Below are 18,900 nucleotides of genomic sequence, written 5' to 3'. Positions count from 1 at the left end.
TTTTGATTCCTAATTGAATTGTGAAATGTACATGGTCAACGACGACTACATATGCATTAATCTTAATAAAAGTATTTTTTAACAGCAGATTAAAGTAATAGATAAATTACATTAAAATATTTTTTTAAAATTTTAATATTTTCACGTACCCAAGTGATCATGAATTCAACCTTTGGATACCAAAATGATTGTTCACCCATTTAAAAAATAAAAACAAAGTGTTTCCAAAAAAACAAAACAAAGTGTGAACAAACATATTAAAATAATAATAATCCAACCCTAATCTTAATATTATAAATAATAGTATAATAATATTTATCGTCAATGTGTAAGAGTGTGCTAGTCCCGTTAGACGTGTAGCGACGACAAGAAGCCCCCTTCTACAGTGTGAGTCTCAGACCAGGACACCACACACCAACCATTTTGCATTTGCAGCCATTTTACAATTTTCATAAAAGAAAAAGAAAAAGTGCAAGTCTGAAATTCGATTATTATTTAATAATAACTCGCTCATCACCACTTCATACTTCATTCTCACCTCGTTATTCCAACCCCTCTAGATTTGAATCACCAAGCTTCCTCATTCCCTTCTCTCTCTTTTTTGTACTGTACCCAAAAAAGCGCTTCACAAAGTTGAAAGTTGAAACCTCTTCAATCTTCACGATGGCGGAGAAGCTGCACTTACGAGAGTTCCTACAGGAGGATCAAGAACCCTTCCTTCTGAAACACTACATTTCGGAGAGACGCAGCCAGCTCAAAAGGGTAACACCTTCCCCAAACAGCACTTTACAACAACATCTCAAAAAGAATCCACAAAACTCAAACTTCCCACTTAACAAATGCTTCCTCACTTCCCTCCAAAACGCCACAAAATCCCCACTCTTATTGTCACCAAAGAAGAGTACTCCCCTCACTCTCAGACCCTCCAACGCAAAAACCGCGTCGCTCCTCCTCGAAGCCGCCCTCAGAATCCATACCAACAAAAACGCGAAACCGAAGCCCAAACCAAACAGGGCCTTGGGCATCTTCGGCTCGCTCTTCAAGAAACTAACCAACCGGAAGAGGGAAACAATAGAGGGTGGTGCTGTTGCTAAGGTTAATAAAGACAGCGACGACGACGATGTTGTTGTGGTGGGATCATGTGAGGTCGGGTTCACGTGTTCCTGCAACGGAAGGCCCAGCAGTGCTGTCTGGTCGGAGAGCAACGAGGATAAATCGTTGGACTTGGAATCTTCCAGTAGTGGCAACTCCTTTGATGACTCTGTTGTTGAAGAGATTGAGTTTCTCAACAAAGGGAAACTAATAAACGCTGATGATCACGGCTTCTTCTGTCAAAGCCCGTTCCGTTTCTCCCTCCAACGCAGCCCCGACTACTCCGGCCGCCGCACGCCGGTCTTTTCTTCGCCGGCGGCTGCTCCATGTCGCCGCAAAACCGAGGTTTGTCCTTTTCACATAATGATAGTAATAATAAATGTTACTTTTATCTATTACTTCATTTTAATGTACTGCTTTAACTTTTGCTGTAAGAGAAAATTATTTAACATATTATTTAAGGGGTCTTACAAACCCTTCCTAACAATTAAAATAAGAAAATAAGAAAATATTTATAGCAGAGGTGATGGGAGAATATATATATATATATATAAAAGTGATACACAATATAATTTTGATGATTTTTTTTTAATTTTTTAACTAATGTTTCAATAATATTGATTAATTTTTTTCAATAAGTTATTAATATGATTTTTACGATAATTTTATTAAATATTTATCATATATGATTACTTTTTATTTAAATTATAGTATAACATTATTTTTTATTGTTATAGTGTAACATTATTTTATATTAATTTTTTAAATAACATTATTTTATATTAGCAATATATAACTTTTTTTTTTTAAAAAAAAATAAATGTATGATTCATTGAAATTTATTAAAGTTAATTTTTTTCTTATTTGACGAATTTCACTTATATTAATATTACAAGATTTTCTAAATATTTTATATTTATTATAGAATCAATAAATTTTAACGAATGATAAAATAATGTTTTGAAATTAACTGTTAGAAAGTTTTATCCTATACTACCTGGTACCATTACCATATGCTATCTCATTATGCAATTAGAGGTCAACAAGTACATTTTAATTACAGTTTACTATCACTAGTGATAAATTTGTAAGAATTTCAGTACATTTTAATTAAATTCTAATAATAATGAATTTATAGAAATTCAGTTGGTTATTAATGCCACCAGGTTCAACTCGCTGGTTTGACTCGGTGGTGTGGTGAGTTGGAGCACCCGAGTTGAGCTCGTGAGTTAACCGTGAACGTCGCGTGGTGTATTTTTTGTCGGCAAATAGGATCTGGATTCGGGTCTGCAAATTTTACCGGAACTTTATTTTACAATGACGATTTTACCCCGCCATTTTCCCATAATATGTTAAAGATCCCTCTATGAGAGGGTCACGTAGGTCAATTTAATTCAATGGTTTCGTGGATTTTCTTACTTGTATTTTTCGTTCAGGTGTCTGCCATGCAATCTTCTCGATTTTCCCTTCTATCACATTTTACTTTTTGGGGTTATTCGATAAATGAATTCTTTTTAATCAAAAAAGACGAATCGTGTTTTTGTTTGTTCTATTGGAATTATTGGACCCCGACATTCGATTTCTAGAAAAATAGTTTCTCTTTTGTATTTTTTGTTCACATTAATTAACTCGTGTGGCAGGTAACCAAATAAAAAAAAAGTCAACAACAACCTAATTATGAAGTAAGTGTAGAGTCTAAATCCATGGGCATTATAAGAATGATTAGGGAATAATGTTAACTACCCCAATTAGGACAGTATTCTAACTATGGTGGTTGTGAATTTTTTTTTTTATAGGACAAAGAAATTAATGGTGCTGATGGCGTCAACAAATTCCATTCAGGGGAAGAAGAGGAAGATAAGGAACAGTGTAGTCCAGTATCTGTTTTAGACCCACCCTTCGATGATGATAATGATGATGGGCATGATCATGACAATGGAGATGATGTTTTTGATTTGGACTGTAGCTATGCCAATGTACAAAGTATGTCATTATTTTATTGGTTTATTGTCTAGCATCTTATGTTGTGTGGTCGTTTTCCATCAACATGCCATCGTACACGCTTCTTCAAAGTTCGTTGTCCCTTACAAAATACCATAAGGGGGGGCTATATTGCTAAGATGATTTGTGCTAATGCCACCTATCTTTTGTGGGTTCCATTGAAAAGATTGCAATAGCTCATCATCCAACATGCATTTCGCATTGAATGTGAAATTGTCCTACTCTTTGTTCACAGCTACAAATTTCAACATGACCCACAAATTTTTATTGTCAGGAGTTGTCTTAATTGTTATACTTCATACTTCAATTCAATGTTTTGCATAAGCTTTGAGCATTCTAACACTTTTCAAGTTTAATCATGTTTAATTTGGTGAAGGTTGTGCTAACCATGCGACACTAATGGCATAACTTTTTTATTTTTACCCTTTGAAAAAGTGTCTCCTTTGTTCTTTCTCTTTTATTTTTCCCTTTCATATCATTCAGCATTTTGTCTAATGTGTAAAAATGTGATATGAAAGTGAACATTTTTTGTTTATTCAGTACTAGTGCTCGGAGACCAAATTTAGGCATTGTAAATTTTCTATGCTAGCTTCAAATAGTTGCTAAAACTTTTGTGCATCATGTACTACTTATTGATGTTATCCATGCTGAGTTCTGCACAAGAAAGAATTTGCTGAAATCTAATCTTTCTGCAATGAAAGTCTAAGCAAATTTAACAAAAATTAACAGAAGGAAGATGCTTACATTGATTTTCTTTTCCTTTGTGTTAAATTTTCAGGAACTAAGCAGCACCTACTAGACAGGCTTTGTAGATTCGAGAAACTTGCTGAGCTAGATCCGGTAGAACTTGAGAAGAGAATGCTGGATCATGAAGATCGCGAGTACGAAACATTTACTGAAGAGGATGATGATCATGAAGACGTGGACAGCGAAACAGCATGCGAAGAAAACATTCTCAGAGGAGAAATGTTTGAAATCCTCTGCTGCCGTTCAAGTGTTCAACAAGACACACAGCAAGCCCAAGCAGAAGACCTCAAGAGGCTGGTCTATGATCTCATCAAGGAGGAAGAGACGACACAAGTTAATAATAATTGTTCAGACATGGTGATAAGAAGGGTTCTTAGGAAGCTAGAATTGTGGAAAGAAGTTGAGTCCAACACTATTGATATGATGATAGAAGAGGATTTCTCTAGGGAGCAATGTAGGTGGAAGAAAAATGATGAGCACACAAAGGAGCTAGCTGTGGAAGTTGAACTTGCCATTTTTTGCTTTCTAGTGGAGGAGCTTTCAGAGGAACTACTAATATGTTAATGTGGGTAAATTTTGATGCAGCTGAAGAATTTCGAATGAGTTATTATTATTATTATTATTATCTTTATTCTTTTAATTAGAAGAGTACAGTCTAACTTGCACCTTATTTGATTAGGCTAGTTAGATAAAAAGGGACCCAAAAGGATAATTTGGGTTAGAGGAGGGAGAACTTGGGGGATATGTACATGACTCGTGTATGTAACTTGCAGGGAATGCTGTAAATTACCTTTATTATTAGTTATAAATACTATAATTTTTGCAGTTATTGATCCCCTCGCGTTATTCTAATGCTAAGTTCTATTTAACGTATCCACATTAGTAATTAGTATTAGTATCTATCTTTCATATAATAAAAGGAAATACATTTTTTTATACTTGGTAGTGTTCATGTTTAGGAGGATTAGTAATGTGTGAGTAGCACCCTCTAATAATCTCTACTATTTGTCGAGATTTATTAGGCATTAAGAAACTACCTAGTAATTATTTATTAAACGAAAAGTAAGATTCAGTGTATTAGAGGGTGTATTAATAACATTTATAATTATGAATCTTTTAAGTGGTTCAAAATTCAGTGTGTAATTACTATTTCTTTCTGATTTTCCTAATTAACATGGAAAGTGTAGAGTGCGGTAAGAGAAGGAATTGTATTGTGTATACTAGACTAGACAGAATGATGTAGTTAAAGGACTTTGTCAAGAAAGGAACAATTTGACAACGACTAATCACACCAATATACCTCTGCTTTTCTCGTGTTATTTTCTTATCCAAGGTCCATTCATGTAGTAATTGATAAGCAACTTATCAATGAACCAACATTGCTTTCTTGGTTTGTGATTTTTCTTTTTCCTTTTCCAACGTGTGCTATTCACTTTGTCCTCGAGATCACTAAGCCTTTTCGTTGTGTGAAAAGAATAATTCTAAGCTGTTGTTCGAAACCATCATGGCCATTTTCTCACAGCATTAACCCTTTGTTTGTTTCAAGAGAAGTTGAGAAGAGAGAAGTGAGAAAGAAAAAATAGTTTTATGTTGTTCTGATTTGCGTGAAGGCTGCGAAGTTTAATGACAACGAATTTGGAACCTTTCTTTAGGGATGCTCGGAGAATTAAGTTACAAGATATTCAAAACTGTTCAATGCAGTTTGTCTATACAAATTAAGTTGTCAATTGTTTAGAAAGAGTGTGTAGGTTTTACACTAGTCAACATCTATTTGATTCCCAATTATATATTTATATTCACTCTTTGGTTATGAATGATATAATAATTTTTTTTTTTGGTATCACCTTAGTTAGAACCTTAAATTCTCTAGTGATAAGTTAGACTATTTCAACAAACTTATATTTTTTTGGATCAGTTTTGAGATTAATTTTAGATGGGGACTTCGTCACACTTAAAGTTCTTCTTTCTTCTACTTCAAGAATATACTATGCGAGAATCGAACTTAGGTCTTCTCTCCGGTGTGCGTTGACAACTGAGTTACACCCATAATTGGATTAAGTGATATAACAATATAAGCATGTTTTCAATAAAAAAACTATTAATTTTATGAAGAAAATATTTTAAAAAAATTAATGTAATAAATGTATTCATTAGTTAACCCTATAAATGTAAGAATTGTAGCCAAAAATATAAATGAAGTAGGAACATATCATAATATTTATAATTATTCTATTTCAAATTTTTTATAATATCTTTCTACTAATTTTTATACTTTCTAGCAAGTATTTACATGTATTTCATATTTACAAGATACAAATATGTTTTAATCTAATACTTTTTTAAATAATAAGATTTGTAAAAAGATTTTAGATTTTTAGGAAAATATGTGATAAGTTAATGTTTGTGGGGGTTGGATTTCTATTGTCAGAGTTATTACTGCATAGAGCATCTAAAAGGGAAGATGTTTAAGGCTTTAAGCAGTTCTTACTTCTTACACATAAGAACTCGTCTTTGAGAAATTCATCCTTGGAGCAAATTTACGTGGGCATAAAATAAGGCAAGAACCGTTTACTTTCTTTCTTTCTTGAATAAATATTCTTGTAATTACTTTGTGTTTGATAGTAGTATCTACTTTTAATATAAACTCAGAAAAGAAAAAAAAAATCTACTCTTAATAACCCACAAAAAGGGTTTTTATTCACTCCTAGTCCTAAATATATCTTGAATAAATTTATCCAAAATTCTAGATAAACATAAGGGCATATTTCGAAATTATTATGAAATCTTCAATTCATTTCAAACCCACCTTTTCTTCTTAGGTGGTAATTAACGTGCTTTCGTGTTTTTAATCTTTCTTAAGATATATATGTTTACAATGTACGTTTTGATATAATATTTAACACAGTATTGTTTATTTTGAGCACATTAATTTTTGAAAAGTTATTTAACTACTTCAAAAACATGTACTTTCTAAAAAGTCTATAATTTTATTTTTAAAAATAAATAAATAATAAAGAATGTATGAACAAAGCATTTCAAACTTTTCTCTCAGTTTCTCGTCACTAATCAAATATTGCATTTGTCGTTCTGGGATCTTGATGTCTCTACCGAAAGGGCTTAATAGCCCAACCCAAATTTTTTTTTCTGGGTATTTCCAACCCAATCTGTTTGCAATTCGTAAACATTAATACTATAGAAAATACTATTTACACCCTCCATTTTTACTGATAAACCCCCTTTCATATTTCTTTCCCAATTTTAACCTCTTCCTAGAAATTAGACCTTTCAAGGTTCCAAAGGGGATTTAATAATATTCTTTAAGCAACACAATCAATGATGCTATGGGAAAAAATTTCCAGCAACTCAATTGCCATACATCTCCAGCAAAAATCAAAGTGGTTGGCTTCATCATCATCTTTACCTCTAACTTTTGCTTACACTACCATATTCTCAATGCTCCTTTTTATTTGACCCATGTTCTTGCTTTTACGCACTGTATAGCAATCTCGAACATTCTATCTCATTTTCAATTTTCTATTTTAACCAATTATTAATCAAACAAAAGACCATGAAACACAAAAAATGGAGATATTATCACAATAAAGAATGTGTATACCTGCTATGGCTAATCGCACCTTCTCTCTGTTTATTCCTTACACGAACATCTGCTTTCTCCGCACTCCTACTTGGAGATTCCTAGATTCAACGATTACTACATTGTCGACCTCAATGATCTCTACTACCACGTGCACCTTTGCCTTAACGAGGCAAACCATTCATCCATTGCTGCGACATGCCGTGATTGATGTCTATATTGACTTGATTCATTCTTACATGAATTTGAGAAGGTTTTATTTTAGGAACTTGTGCTCGAGGGTGTAGTCCCAAAAAAAGGTAAAGAAGAATCTTCTTATGAAAGAAAAAAAATTGAGAAGTCCTCATTGTAACACTTTTTGGTTCAAACCATGGGTGTTGTATGAAATCTTCTGTCACTTAAAAGGGAAGCGAGATAATTGATCATTCTGTTTAGAATGCATGTGGATTTATTGTTTTTCTGGAGTTTATCTCTTTTGTATCTGGTCTTGTGATGTGAGGGATAGCATGTGTTGTTATTGTAGGTTAGGGTTTATTGTCGATGCTTGCAACTAATGTCTTTATTGTGGGTGATTTTATTTTATTCTATTTCATTTCATCTATGAGCGTTGCATGTTGAGAGCAACTGGGGTCTGTTAATTATATTTCATGTTTTTTTTATTTGTCTTCTTTACATAGGAAAGTATCCTTATTTATGTTTGTATTTCATCATATGGGGTGTTTTGTAAAAGCACTGAATTTATAGTATTTAAGGCAAGGAAGTCCGTGTAGTTAAGAATTTATATATATGTTGATAGATGGTACTATTTCTAGGATTTAGGTATTATTAGGGAGTTAGGGTATGAAGGTCATGTTAATATGTGGTGGAAATCCTAAGTCAATTAATGTGATTTAAGGAATGAGTTAGTTGCAAACAACGATGCTTCATAATTGTCTAGCTACACTTTAGAAAATAATTGCAAGGCTGAGATATATGTTGAACACAAAATGGTTGAAACAAAATCTTTGGAGTTTGTTAATTAGTGGTTTGATTTATCATAGTATAGTGGACCATAGTCCTACATATGAGAAAGGGAATCAAATTTTGATAAGAAGTTCAACTGAGGTGATAAGGCTTATTGGTGAAGGAAGTTAGTGTGAAAAGGTAATTGAGGAAGTGTGGAAGATGGAATAGGATCAGAGAGGTGAATGATGGTTCTAATGATGTGAATAAAGATGTGGTAAGTATAGAAGCAAAGTTTCATGATGAATCGAAGGTGATTCAAAGGTGTTTTGATGATAACAATGATGATGATAAAGGTGATGACAAAAAGCTCAAAGATCAATCAAAGAACAACTCAAATGAATCAAGAACAATTCAAGAGTTCAAGATAAGAATCAAGAAGAATTCAAGAACTCAAGAAGAAAGTCTAAAGACAAGAATCAAGATTCAAGGTTCAAGATCTCAAGAATCAAGATCAAGATTCAAGACTCAAGATTCAAGAATAAAGAGAAGACTCAATCAAGATAAGTATTAAAAAGTTTTTTCAAAACTTTGAATAGCACATGAATTTTTGACAAAATCTTTTACCAAAGAGTTTTTATTCTCTGGTAATCGATTACCATATTGTTGTAATCGATTACCAGTAGCAAAATGAGTTTGAAAAAGTTTTCAAACTGAATTTACAACGTTCCAATTATTTTTAAAAAGCTGTAATCGATTACAATGTTTTGGTAATCGATTACCAGTGCCCTTGAACGTTGAAATTCAAATTCAAATGTGAAGAGTTACATCCTTTCACTTAAAAGCTTTGTGTAATCGATTACACTAATTTGGTAATCAATTACCAGTGACTGTTTCTGATAAATCAGAAGATGTAACTCTTCAAAAAGGTTTTTGACTTTTTCAAATTGGTTTTAAGTTTTTCTAAAAGTTATAACTCTTCTAAATGGTCTTCTTGACCAGACATGAAGAGTCTATAAAAGCAAGGCTTTGTTTTGCATTTCAATAATCTTGAACACTTATTCATACAATCATTTACAAGTCTTGAATCTCTTTGAACTTCTTCTTCTTCTTTGTACCAAAAGCTTTCTGAAGTTTTCTGGTTTTCTAAACCTTGAAAACTTGTACTATTCATCTTTTCATTCTCTTCTCCCTTTGCCAAAAAGGAATCGCCAAGGACTAACCGCCTAAATTCTTTTTGTGTCTCTCTTCTCTCTTTTCCAAAAGAACAAAGGAGTAACTGCCTGAATTCTTTTGTGTCTCCCTTCTCCCTTGTCAAAGAATTCAAAACGACACAGTCTGAGAATTCTTTTGATTCTTCCCTTTCCCTAATACAAAAGTGTTCAAAGGACTAACCGCCTGAGAATTCTTTTGTATCCCCATTCACAAAGTATCAAAGGTTTAACAGCCTGAGATCTTTGTCTCAACACATTGGAGGGTACATCCTTTGTGGTACAAGTAGAGGGTACATCTACTTGGGTTTGACTGAGAACAAGAGAGGGTACATCTCTTGTGGATCAGTTCTAATGGAAGGTACATCCACTAGGTTTAAAGAGAACAAGGGAGGGTACATTCCTTATGGATCTTTGCTTGTAAAAGGATTTTTACAAGGTTGAAAGAAATCTCAAGGACCGCAGGTCGCTTGGGGACAGGATGTAGGCACGGGTTGTTGCCGAACCAGTATAAAAACTCTTGTGTGTTTGTTTCCTTCTTCCCTACTCTTTTACTTTCCGCTGTGCATTTAATTTCCGCTTTTACTTTCTGTTAAGTTTCTCTTCTACTCCTCATTCTCTTAACAATTTAGTAAAAGCCTTCAAAAGAGTAATTTTTAATTAGTAAAGGTTTAGGAATAATTAATTCAACCCCCCTTCTTAATTATTCTGAGGCCACTCGATCCAACAGTAAGAGTTCATGGACAAAGTAGATGACCAAGAATACATCATTTTCACCACCATTCTCAAGGAAGAAAGAATTTGGGAATTCGTCTTATTGGAAGATCTCCTAGAAGACAAGATCTCCAACACTTGTTGCTGGACAAAGTCAATGAAAGATTGTCTGGTTGGAAAGCTCAGCATTTATCTCTAGCTGACAAAATTACTTTGTCGAAATCTGTCATCCAATTTTTTCCCATTTAGTCAATGTTGAGTTTTCTTATACCTAAGAATGTGCTTGAAAAAAATTTAGAGATTGCATAGATCTTTTATTTTGGGTGAGACTAATAATAGAAGGAAAGTTCACGCAATTAGCTATGATACTTTGATGAAGCCAAAGGATCGGACCAGGGAGGGCTAGTCATACTTAATTTGGAAGGTATGAATCAAGCATGAGTGTTGCTAGGTGCACCCAACATTCTTTGAAAATGGCAAAATTGCCCCTGCTAATTTCTCTCCTTACGGATCAAGTTGATCCGTAAGTTGATTTTTAAGACTTACGGATCAACTTGATCCGTAAAAAACTTATGGATCAAGTTGATCCATAAGTCTTAAAAATCAACTTACGGATCAACTTGATCCGTAAGTCTTAAAAATCAGCTTATGAATCAACTTGATCTGTAAAAGACTTACGAATTAAGTTGATCCGTAAGTCTTAAAAATTAACTTATGGATCAACTTGATCCGTAAGGGGTATTTCTGTCTTTTTGTGGTTAGTGCTGGGTGCACCAGCAATAATGCTTAGTGCACCTAGCAGCACTCATCAAGCATGTCTTATGGTTGGGCCTTGAGAAAGGGTGATGGAAGTTTATGGGCTCAAGTTTTGAAAGAAAAATATGATAGAAATGGAATTTCCAATAATTTTCTTGTTGTCAAAGTTACCGACTCTTTTATTTGGAAAGTCTTGGCTAAACAATGCATATATATTAATTTGCAATTTTAATGTTGATCCATTTGAGTCTCTTTTACAAACTCTTATTTTCAAAATGGGTATGTTGTAAATTTTTTTATTGACATATATATATATATATATATATATATATATATATATATATATATATATATATATGGTATGCCATGTAAGTAGGGATGGAAATGAGTCGAGCCGCTTGTCAAGGGCCTATAGCTCGGCCTATTTAAGACTCAGCTTGGCTTGACTTGTTTACTATAAAGGTCAAGTTGAAGCTTTCTAAAAAGTTTTTTTAGATAAAAAGGTCAAAGTCAAACTATAAAAAAAGCTTGTTAAGCTTGATAAGTCGGCTTATTTAAGTAGTAATAATAATAATAATAATAATAATAATAATAATAATAATAATAACTATTATCTATATCATTTTTATGACATTATAAATGATAGGGTGAAGTGACATAAAGTGCTTAAAGAGTTCATTTGCATTGAAAAATTTTCAAAAAGAAAAAGACCCAAGTTAAAAGGATAATGCAACCAGATTAATATTTTCAAAGAAAAGAATGTTTTGTAAAGACATTTTCAGAAAATTTAAATATTTTTATTTTGCTATATTAGTATAAATCATCTCTAATCCATATATTTTTTTAATATTATGCTCTTTTTTTCATTTTCTTTTGATATACTTTATGTTTAAATAACTTAAATTCAATATGATTTTGTTTATCAATTACTTTTGGATTTGTACATTACTTATACGAAATTTTATAAGTTTCTTTTTTTAGTTAGTATTTTCTTTTTTTAGTTAGTAATTAGCCAAACTCAAATTTTACTTATTCAACTCAAGTCGAATTCAAATCTAATAAAACTTGACTTGGTTTAACTTGACTCATTTCCACCCCTACATGCAAGTATCATCCAATATGAAGTTGTAATTTACGATTACTATTTGACATCTAATTATATAAATACATAATGTATATTTGTTAACGTATAAAAAAAAACAATGGTATAAAAAATCATGAAACTTTAATTCAACTAAGCTAACAATCACGAATTACAACTTTATATTATATGATGTGACAATTTTCTGATGCAAAATGAATTTATTAAAAAAATAATCATGAATTATTAATTCATAGGTACTTATGTGACATGTCATATGGCTAAACTTTTGATTTCATCTCTATGATCAGAAGATACTCGTACCAAATTTTTTCTTTTGTTGCAGACTTTTTTTTTTTTAAAATTACAATAATGACCTAAATGAATCAATCAGACCAATTTCAATCACAAAACTAAAAAAAGTAACAATTACAAACAGTATCTGGTGGAAATCGTATTCCGGTTACAATAAGTGGGAATACGGGAACATATGAGCTTCAATCTCCAAAACATGGAAAAAAGAACGGGTGTGATCTTTTAAAAAAATAGCACGTGTATTAATTATTTATGGATATAGATAATTAATATTTAATATTTTTAGTTATCTTGTTAAGTAATAATTTGTATCTTCAAATAAATAAATATAATTAAAAATCTCATTATATTAATTCGTATCTTCAAATATATATATATTCAACGTATATTAATTATTTAAGATGAAGATAGAAAATAAAAAATATGATAAATAATGATATTAAGAATTTGGGAAACACTTAAGAAAGAGAGAAAACTGATTATACATTCATGCGTAATTTTACATCATTATTCAAGGACAATTTATCATATATGATAAAATTATTGATTTTTATGATAATTATTTTAAAGGTCATATCAATGATGAATTCTGAATGAATGATAATAAAATTATTTTACAGTCAATATTTTCACACGGTCATCTAATCATAAATCATCATGTCAATTATTTTAAAATAATTATTTAAAAAGTTAACAAATTTATCATACATAATTAATTGTGATTAAATCAATATGTAAAAAAAGGTTACACCTTCGATGTATAACTTTTTTTCTCATAAAAATTGCATCGAACTATATATTGTTAAATGGTGAAAGTCTTGTTAAAAAGTTCTCTTTTTGTATAAAGCAAATAAATTTGGTCAAGAAATCAAAAGTAAATTTTCTTTATCATAAAATGTTTTTATTACATCCCGTTGCAAATTTCATTACATCCTTAATTTGAGTTTTGATAAATTATTTTTATCGTTAATTCCTTAACTAAGTTTTTTTGGGTTAATTAAGTTTTCATTCCTCAAATTATGAGATTTTAAATTTTTGGTCCCTAAACTATTTTTTTAAAAAAAAAATATTTGATCCCTAAATTTTTTTTTAAAAAATTTAGTCCCTAAAAATAGTCGTTGTCATTAATGTTTTCTATTAAGTGATGAAGTATCATGAAATAAGATAAATTATATGTCACATGTATGTCACATATATTTCACGCAAATTTTATTATAGTTAGGTAAATAATTATAATATTACATTATTAACATACAAAAGAGAAAGAGAAGAGTCATTGTTGAATCTTAACGTTCCAAACACCCATGAGAAGATCTGCGACCAATGACCTGAAGAAGTAATTAATCTACAATCTATGATGATGATATTCGTGACCACTTAAGTAGATAGTTCCGTACTTAATAAAGATTATTAACAATAAGGACTATTTTAATAATGACAAATTCTTTAGGGAGCAATTTTTTTAAAAAAATAATTTAGGGAGCAAAAATTTAATAGTCATAATTTAAAAACTTAATTAAGTTTTTTTTCAGGAATTAAACTTGCGTACCCCAGCAGTACGGGATGTGGAGATAGTTTAGAGGAAGTTTGGATCCTCCCCATTTGTTTTCTCTCACTATTTCTTTTATTATTAAATTTTTTAGAAAATAAATATTATTCCCTACAAAGTATGCAGCATCTTCATTTGATTTATTTTTTCTAAAAACTTATAAAAACGAAAGAAATAGAAGAAAAGGATATAGAGAGTATTCATTTTCGTTTAGAGGTGCGACCATTCATGGTCTATAGTTGAAAGGGCCCAAAAATATTGAGACAACTTTCATATGAAGAGGATTTTTTATTTTATTATCATGGCAACAACTTTCATCTTGTCGGCATTTTAAAGATCCAATTAATTTTAATTTTTTCAAGCATTTTTTAGTATAAATTTTTATTTTGGTAGAACAACAAAACTCACTTCAATACTTTTTAATTTTTTATGTTTCTAAAGGAACAAGTTATTAATATGAGTAAAACTGGATTCAATCTTAGATAAAATATGAAATTTAAGTCTCATAAATAAAAATATTATAAAAAAATTCATTAAAAATAATCAATCAAATTATTTCATAAAAATCAATTATCAGTACAATTATGATTATCAAACTCTCAAGTTAACTCGCTGACTCTTACGAATTTACGAGTTCACTTATTCTCTGTGAGTTGACTCTTGAGTAAAATTTTTTAGGAGATTATGGGTAGACTCTATAAACTCTAAGTAAACTCGGTAAACTCTTGAGTTTACTATCGAATTAACGAGTCAACAAGTTAAAAAATTAGACCAAAATGTAAGTCATTTTGGGTTGTTTTCACTTTGTTTAGGGTTCAACATACCTTCATTTAGTGTGCTATTCTCAAATACAAAAATTCTCACCTTTAGTAAGATCAAACCCTTGTTCTCTAATAACATTAAATCCTTGATGAGAATTATCTATCACTACTATAACATCTACAAGTTATTATCACCTTTAATAACATCTGGGTAGACTCTATAAACTCTAAGTAAACTCGGTAGACGTACGAATCTCGAGTTTACTATCGAATCAACGAGTCAACAAGTTAAAAAAATTATACCAAAATGTAAGTTATTTTGGATTATTTTCTGTGTGTTTAGGGTTCAACATACCTTTGTCTTATTCTCAAATACAAAAATTCTCACCTTTAGCAACATCAAACCCTAGTTCTCTAGTAACATCAAATCCTTGATGAGAATAATTTATCACTACTATAACATCTGCAAGTTATTATCACCTTTAATAACATTTGGGTAGACTCTATAAATTCTAAGTAAACTCGGTAGACTCTCGAGTCTACTATCGAATCAACGAGTCAGCAAATTAAAAAAATTAAACTAAAATGTAAGTCATTTTGAGTTATTTTCTGTCTGTTTAGGATTCAACATAATTTCATGTAATGTGTTATTCTCAAACACAAAAATTCTCACATTTAATAACATCAAACTCTTGTTCTCTAATAGCTTCAAATCCTTGATGAAAATGATCTACCACTATTATAACATCTGTAAGTTATTATTTAATAGTAATGCATTACCAAACTTGGTTATTTAAGTATTGTGAAATTTATGATTTACTATTTTATTTTATTATATTATTGAAATGTTTAATTAGTATGTTATTTATAGATATTTTGTTATTATTTTAATATGAGGTGAATTCTTACGAATTTACGAGTTGAATCCACCAGTCTAATTTATGAAGCTCTCATGAATCTAAGTAAACTCTCGAGTTTAATGATTTTACCATCAATTACATAATTAAAAAAGTACTAAAACATAATTTTAGTATAAAATAATAACATTTCCCACAACAACTCTAACTCAATAAAAATAGTGATAACAAATTTCTCTTCTTTTTTTTAGGGAATTTCTCTTCTTTCGAAACAATTAAATTAAGTTTTTCAACAATTTCATTCTAGTATATTTAAGTGATCCTCCCGTGCGTGGGTCTTCACGTCATTCATGCCAACCGTTCACACTTTACGTCTCTTTAGCTATTTTTAAACTCACCACGTGTAACTCCAAGTCCAAGTCTCACTTCGTCCACCAAACCATTATCCGTACCATTGTTTATTATAATAACACCAATAATATAAATAATTAACAATAATGACAACAAACCTACCCATACTCAATACTTTATCAATCTCCTAACAACTTGGCAATTACATAAAGATTATCGTAACTGCTAATCCCTAATATGAAACGATTTTTACGAAACAATCACTTTTTCCCTATAATAACGACTTCAAATAAACTTTTTATATAGGAGTATTTTTTTATATTTTCTTTTCCTCCACGTGGGTATGTGAATCAAACTTCGCAATCAGACACGTATATCATAAAATATTCTGGTCCAAACAATTTAAGCACGCTTCTCACACCATCCTGGTGCCGCAACATGCCACACAGGTACCCTCACGTTATCCACACATATATATATATATATATATATATATATATATATATATATATATATATATTTTCTCACCATATAAAATCACCCTCATCAAAACACTCCAGCATGTACTAAAACTTCAGCTTAATCCCTGGCATCAGTCTAAGTGATTAGATTTGCGATATTGGGATTTTTAGTCCATTGAATTGGATATATTTATCCTCATACATGATCTTAGGAGACATTTGTTTTTGGTAACCACTCGCCCCAAGCCTAAATAAGTTAAAACACAGAAGAAAATGCAGAAGCGGAGGGCAGGGAGGAAGAAGTTCCACGAGACACGACACCCGGTGTACAAGGGAGTGAGGCAGAGGAACGGGAAGTGGGTAAGCGAGCTGCGACAACCTAACAACAAAAACGCGCGGGTGTGGCTCGGAACATTCCCGCACCCCGACATGGCTGCTATAGCGTACGATGTTGCCGCCTTGGCTTTCAAGGGCGACAGTGCTTCCTTAAACTTCCCGAACGCCGCCACCTCGTTTCCCCGCCTTAACTCGCGGACGTGTTCCGTTAGGGCCATTCAGTTTGCGGCGACGCAGGCGGCGGAGAAGCATTTTTCTTGTGTAGAGTCTCAACAACTCCAAAGGGAGGGATCAGGCTCCGGAAGCTTCTCTTTGGACGATGATTCTTCGGAGTTTTCGTCCCAAGGAAGGTTCTTTTGGGATGAAGAGGAAGTGTTTAACATGCCGGAGTTGCTGAACTGCATGGCGGAAGCGCTGATTATCACACCGCCGGCGTTGGAAAGAGGGTTCAATTGGGTTGGTGGCGAAACGACTGTGGATTTGACTCTGTGGTGAAACTGATGACCACTTAGGTTCTCTGCAAACCAGAGAGGAACTTGCAATTTCGATCTGTTGCAAAATATTATATATACTAATAGTCTAAAGATGTAGTTCATCATATATACTAGTACTGATACATTCAAAAGTTATATAGCGTTTGCTGTATGGTTGAGATTTTCGTCAAAAACAAGCTGTATCATAAATCTTTTCTGTTATACATTTTAGAGAAACTTTATGGTATCTTTCAAAAGTTATGGGTTTTGATATATTGAGTTTACGACAATGTAAAACAGTTCTAAGCTATTAATTAATTACAAATTATAATTGGAATGACTTTTTTAAAAAATATTATAAAAATTTGTTTTCTCATTGATATTATTGGTGAGAAATTCTCTCTTTTTAATATATATAAATTTATTCAACTATTGATTAAGAGAAGAGAAACTCTAATTGAGTTGTTTATGTTAATTCTTTTTTATATCGTTTTTGTTAAATCTTTAGTTGTCAATGTGAATTAAATTAAACATACTATCATATATACATGAATTCTTATGAACTTCTCATTGACAAACATGTCTCAACACAGGGTGTTTAATTATTAAAAATAAAAATTAAAGTGAAAGTTTTTGAGTGGGTGAAAAGATAGAATGAACTCACTAAAAATAAGTTAATTAAGAAATCAACTTGAGTTTTAGAAGTTTAGTTTTATTATTAATTAGATTAAAAGTTAGTAAATATTCTTAAATTTGAAGTGACCCAATTAAATTATTTTAGTGCTGACGATGCTGTGAATACGACATTTATTTATACTGTGATCATAATAATGCTTGTGTGATTTCATCCCTTTTTATGCATTGATTTGACCCCAAATATGAGATTATTAACTTGGGGTGATATAATGCTGTGGCGGAGCATGTAGCCGTACTAGAAATCCTATCCATTAAATTTATTATTATTTTTATTTAAGAGTTTTTCATATTTAAAGTTGAATGTTAGAAAAAGAACTTTTAAAAACTCATTTTTTCAAAAATAATTTTTTAATATAAGTGAGAGAAAATAGAAGTTTTATTTTTTTTACAAATAAAATTCAAAAATTCAAATTGAATTTTACTATTAAAATAAAAAATTACAAAAAAATTTCAATTTTATGTGATATCATAATACTCACAAAAATAGTTCAACAACAAAAAAAAAATGGATTCTTTCGATGCTGTTAGATCTTAGGTACACACTACACTCATTCATAATCTTTTTAGCTAGCTCTGGGCCACTCTATGTCTCAAATTAAACTCATACTATTGGCTCTTACAATTGCTTGACGAACTTCCCTTGTTGTGGACCATAAATACTCATATGATGAAATTAAATGAGAACCAAGAACAAAGAGCACGTTGTCCTTTTTGAAAGGTGTTTAAAGAAGAAAAGGATGGGGACCGGTTCTCTCCTTCCCTTGCTAACCAAAAGTACACACCCTTTTCTGTTCATTAACTCCTCTTTAATCAAACCAAATAAGGAAAATTTTTCCTTCCTTTTCTTCTTCTTGGGTAAAACCCTTATCTTCCTTTGCTTTTGCATAATATACAACGATGCATACCATTTTGTTTTAAAGGATGAAAAAAGGACCGAGACCTTATTAGTACCCGCAAAAATA

General features: G+C 31.4%; 2 protein-coding genes across 2 annotated transcripts; both read left to right on the top strand.

Moving 5' to 3' along the window:
• Window positions 1-493: 493 nt before the first annotated feature.
• LOC114369772 lies at window positions 494-4,673 on the top strand. Its single transcript, XM_028327024.1, has 3 exons — window positions 494-1,437; window positions 2,889-3,075; window positions 3,872-4,673. The coding sequence occupies exons 1-3, from the start codon at window positions 664-666 to the stop codon at window positions 4,402-4,404; spliced, it is 1,494 nt and encodes a 497-aa protein (XP_028182825.1). The 5' UTR covers window positions 494-663; the 3' UTR covers window positions 4,405-4,673.
• Window positions 4,674-16,501: 11,828 nt separating this feature from the next.
• LOC114370810 (dehydration-responsive element-binding protein 1B-like) lies at window positions 16,502-17,499 on the top strand. Its single transcript, XM_028328199.1, has one exon. It carries the CDS (start codon window positions 16,707-16,709, stop codon window positions 17,262-17,264), a length of 558 nt encoding a protein of 185 aa, XP_028184000.1. The 5' UTR covers window positions 16,502-16,706; the 3' UTR covers window positions 17,265-17,499.
• Window positions 17,500-18,900: the final 1,401 nt, after the last annotated feature.

The sequence above is a fragment of the Glycine soja genome, chromosome 10 (genome assembly GCF_004193775.1).
Source record: "Glycine soja cultivar W05 chromosome 10, ASM419377v2, whole genome shotgun sequence".
Taxonomy (NCBI): Eukaryota; Viridiplantae; Streptophyta; class Magnoliopsida; order Fabales; family Fabaceae; genus Glycine; species Glycine soja.
Note: the sequence above shows the minus strand (reverse complement) of the source record. Positions and strands in the feature narration are given on the sequence as shown.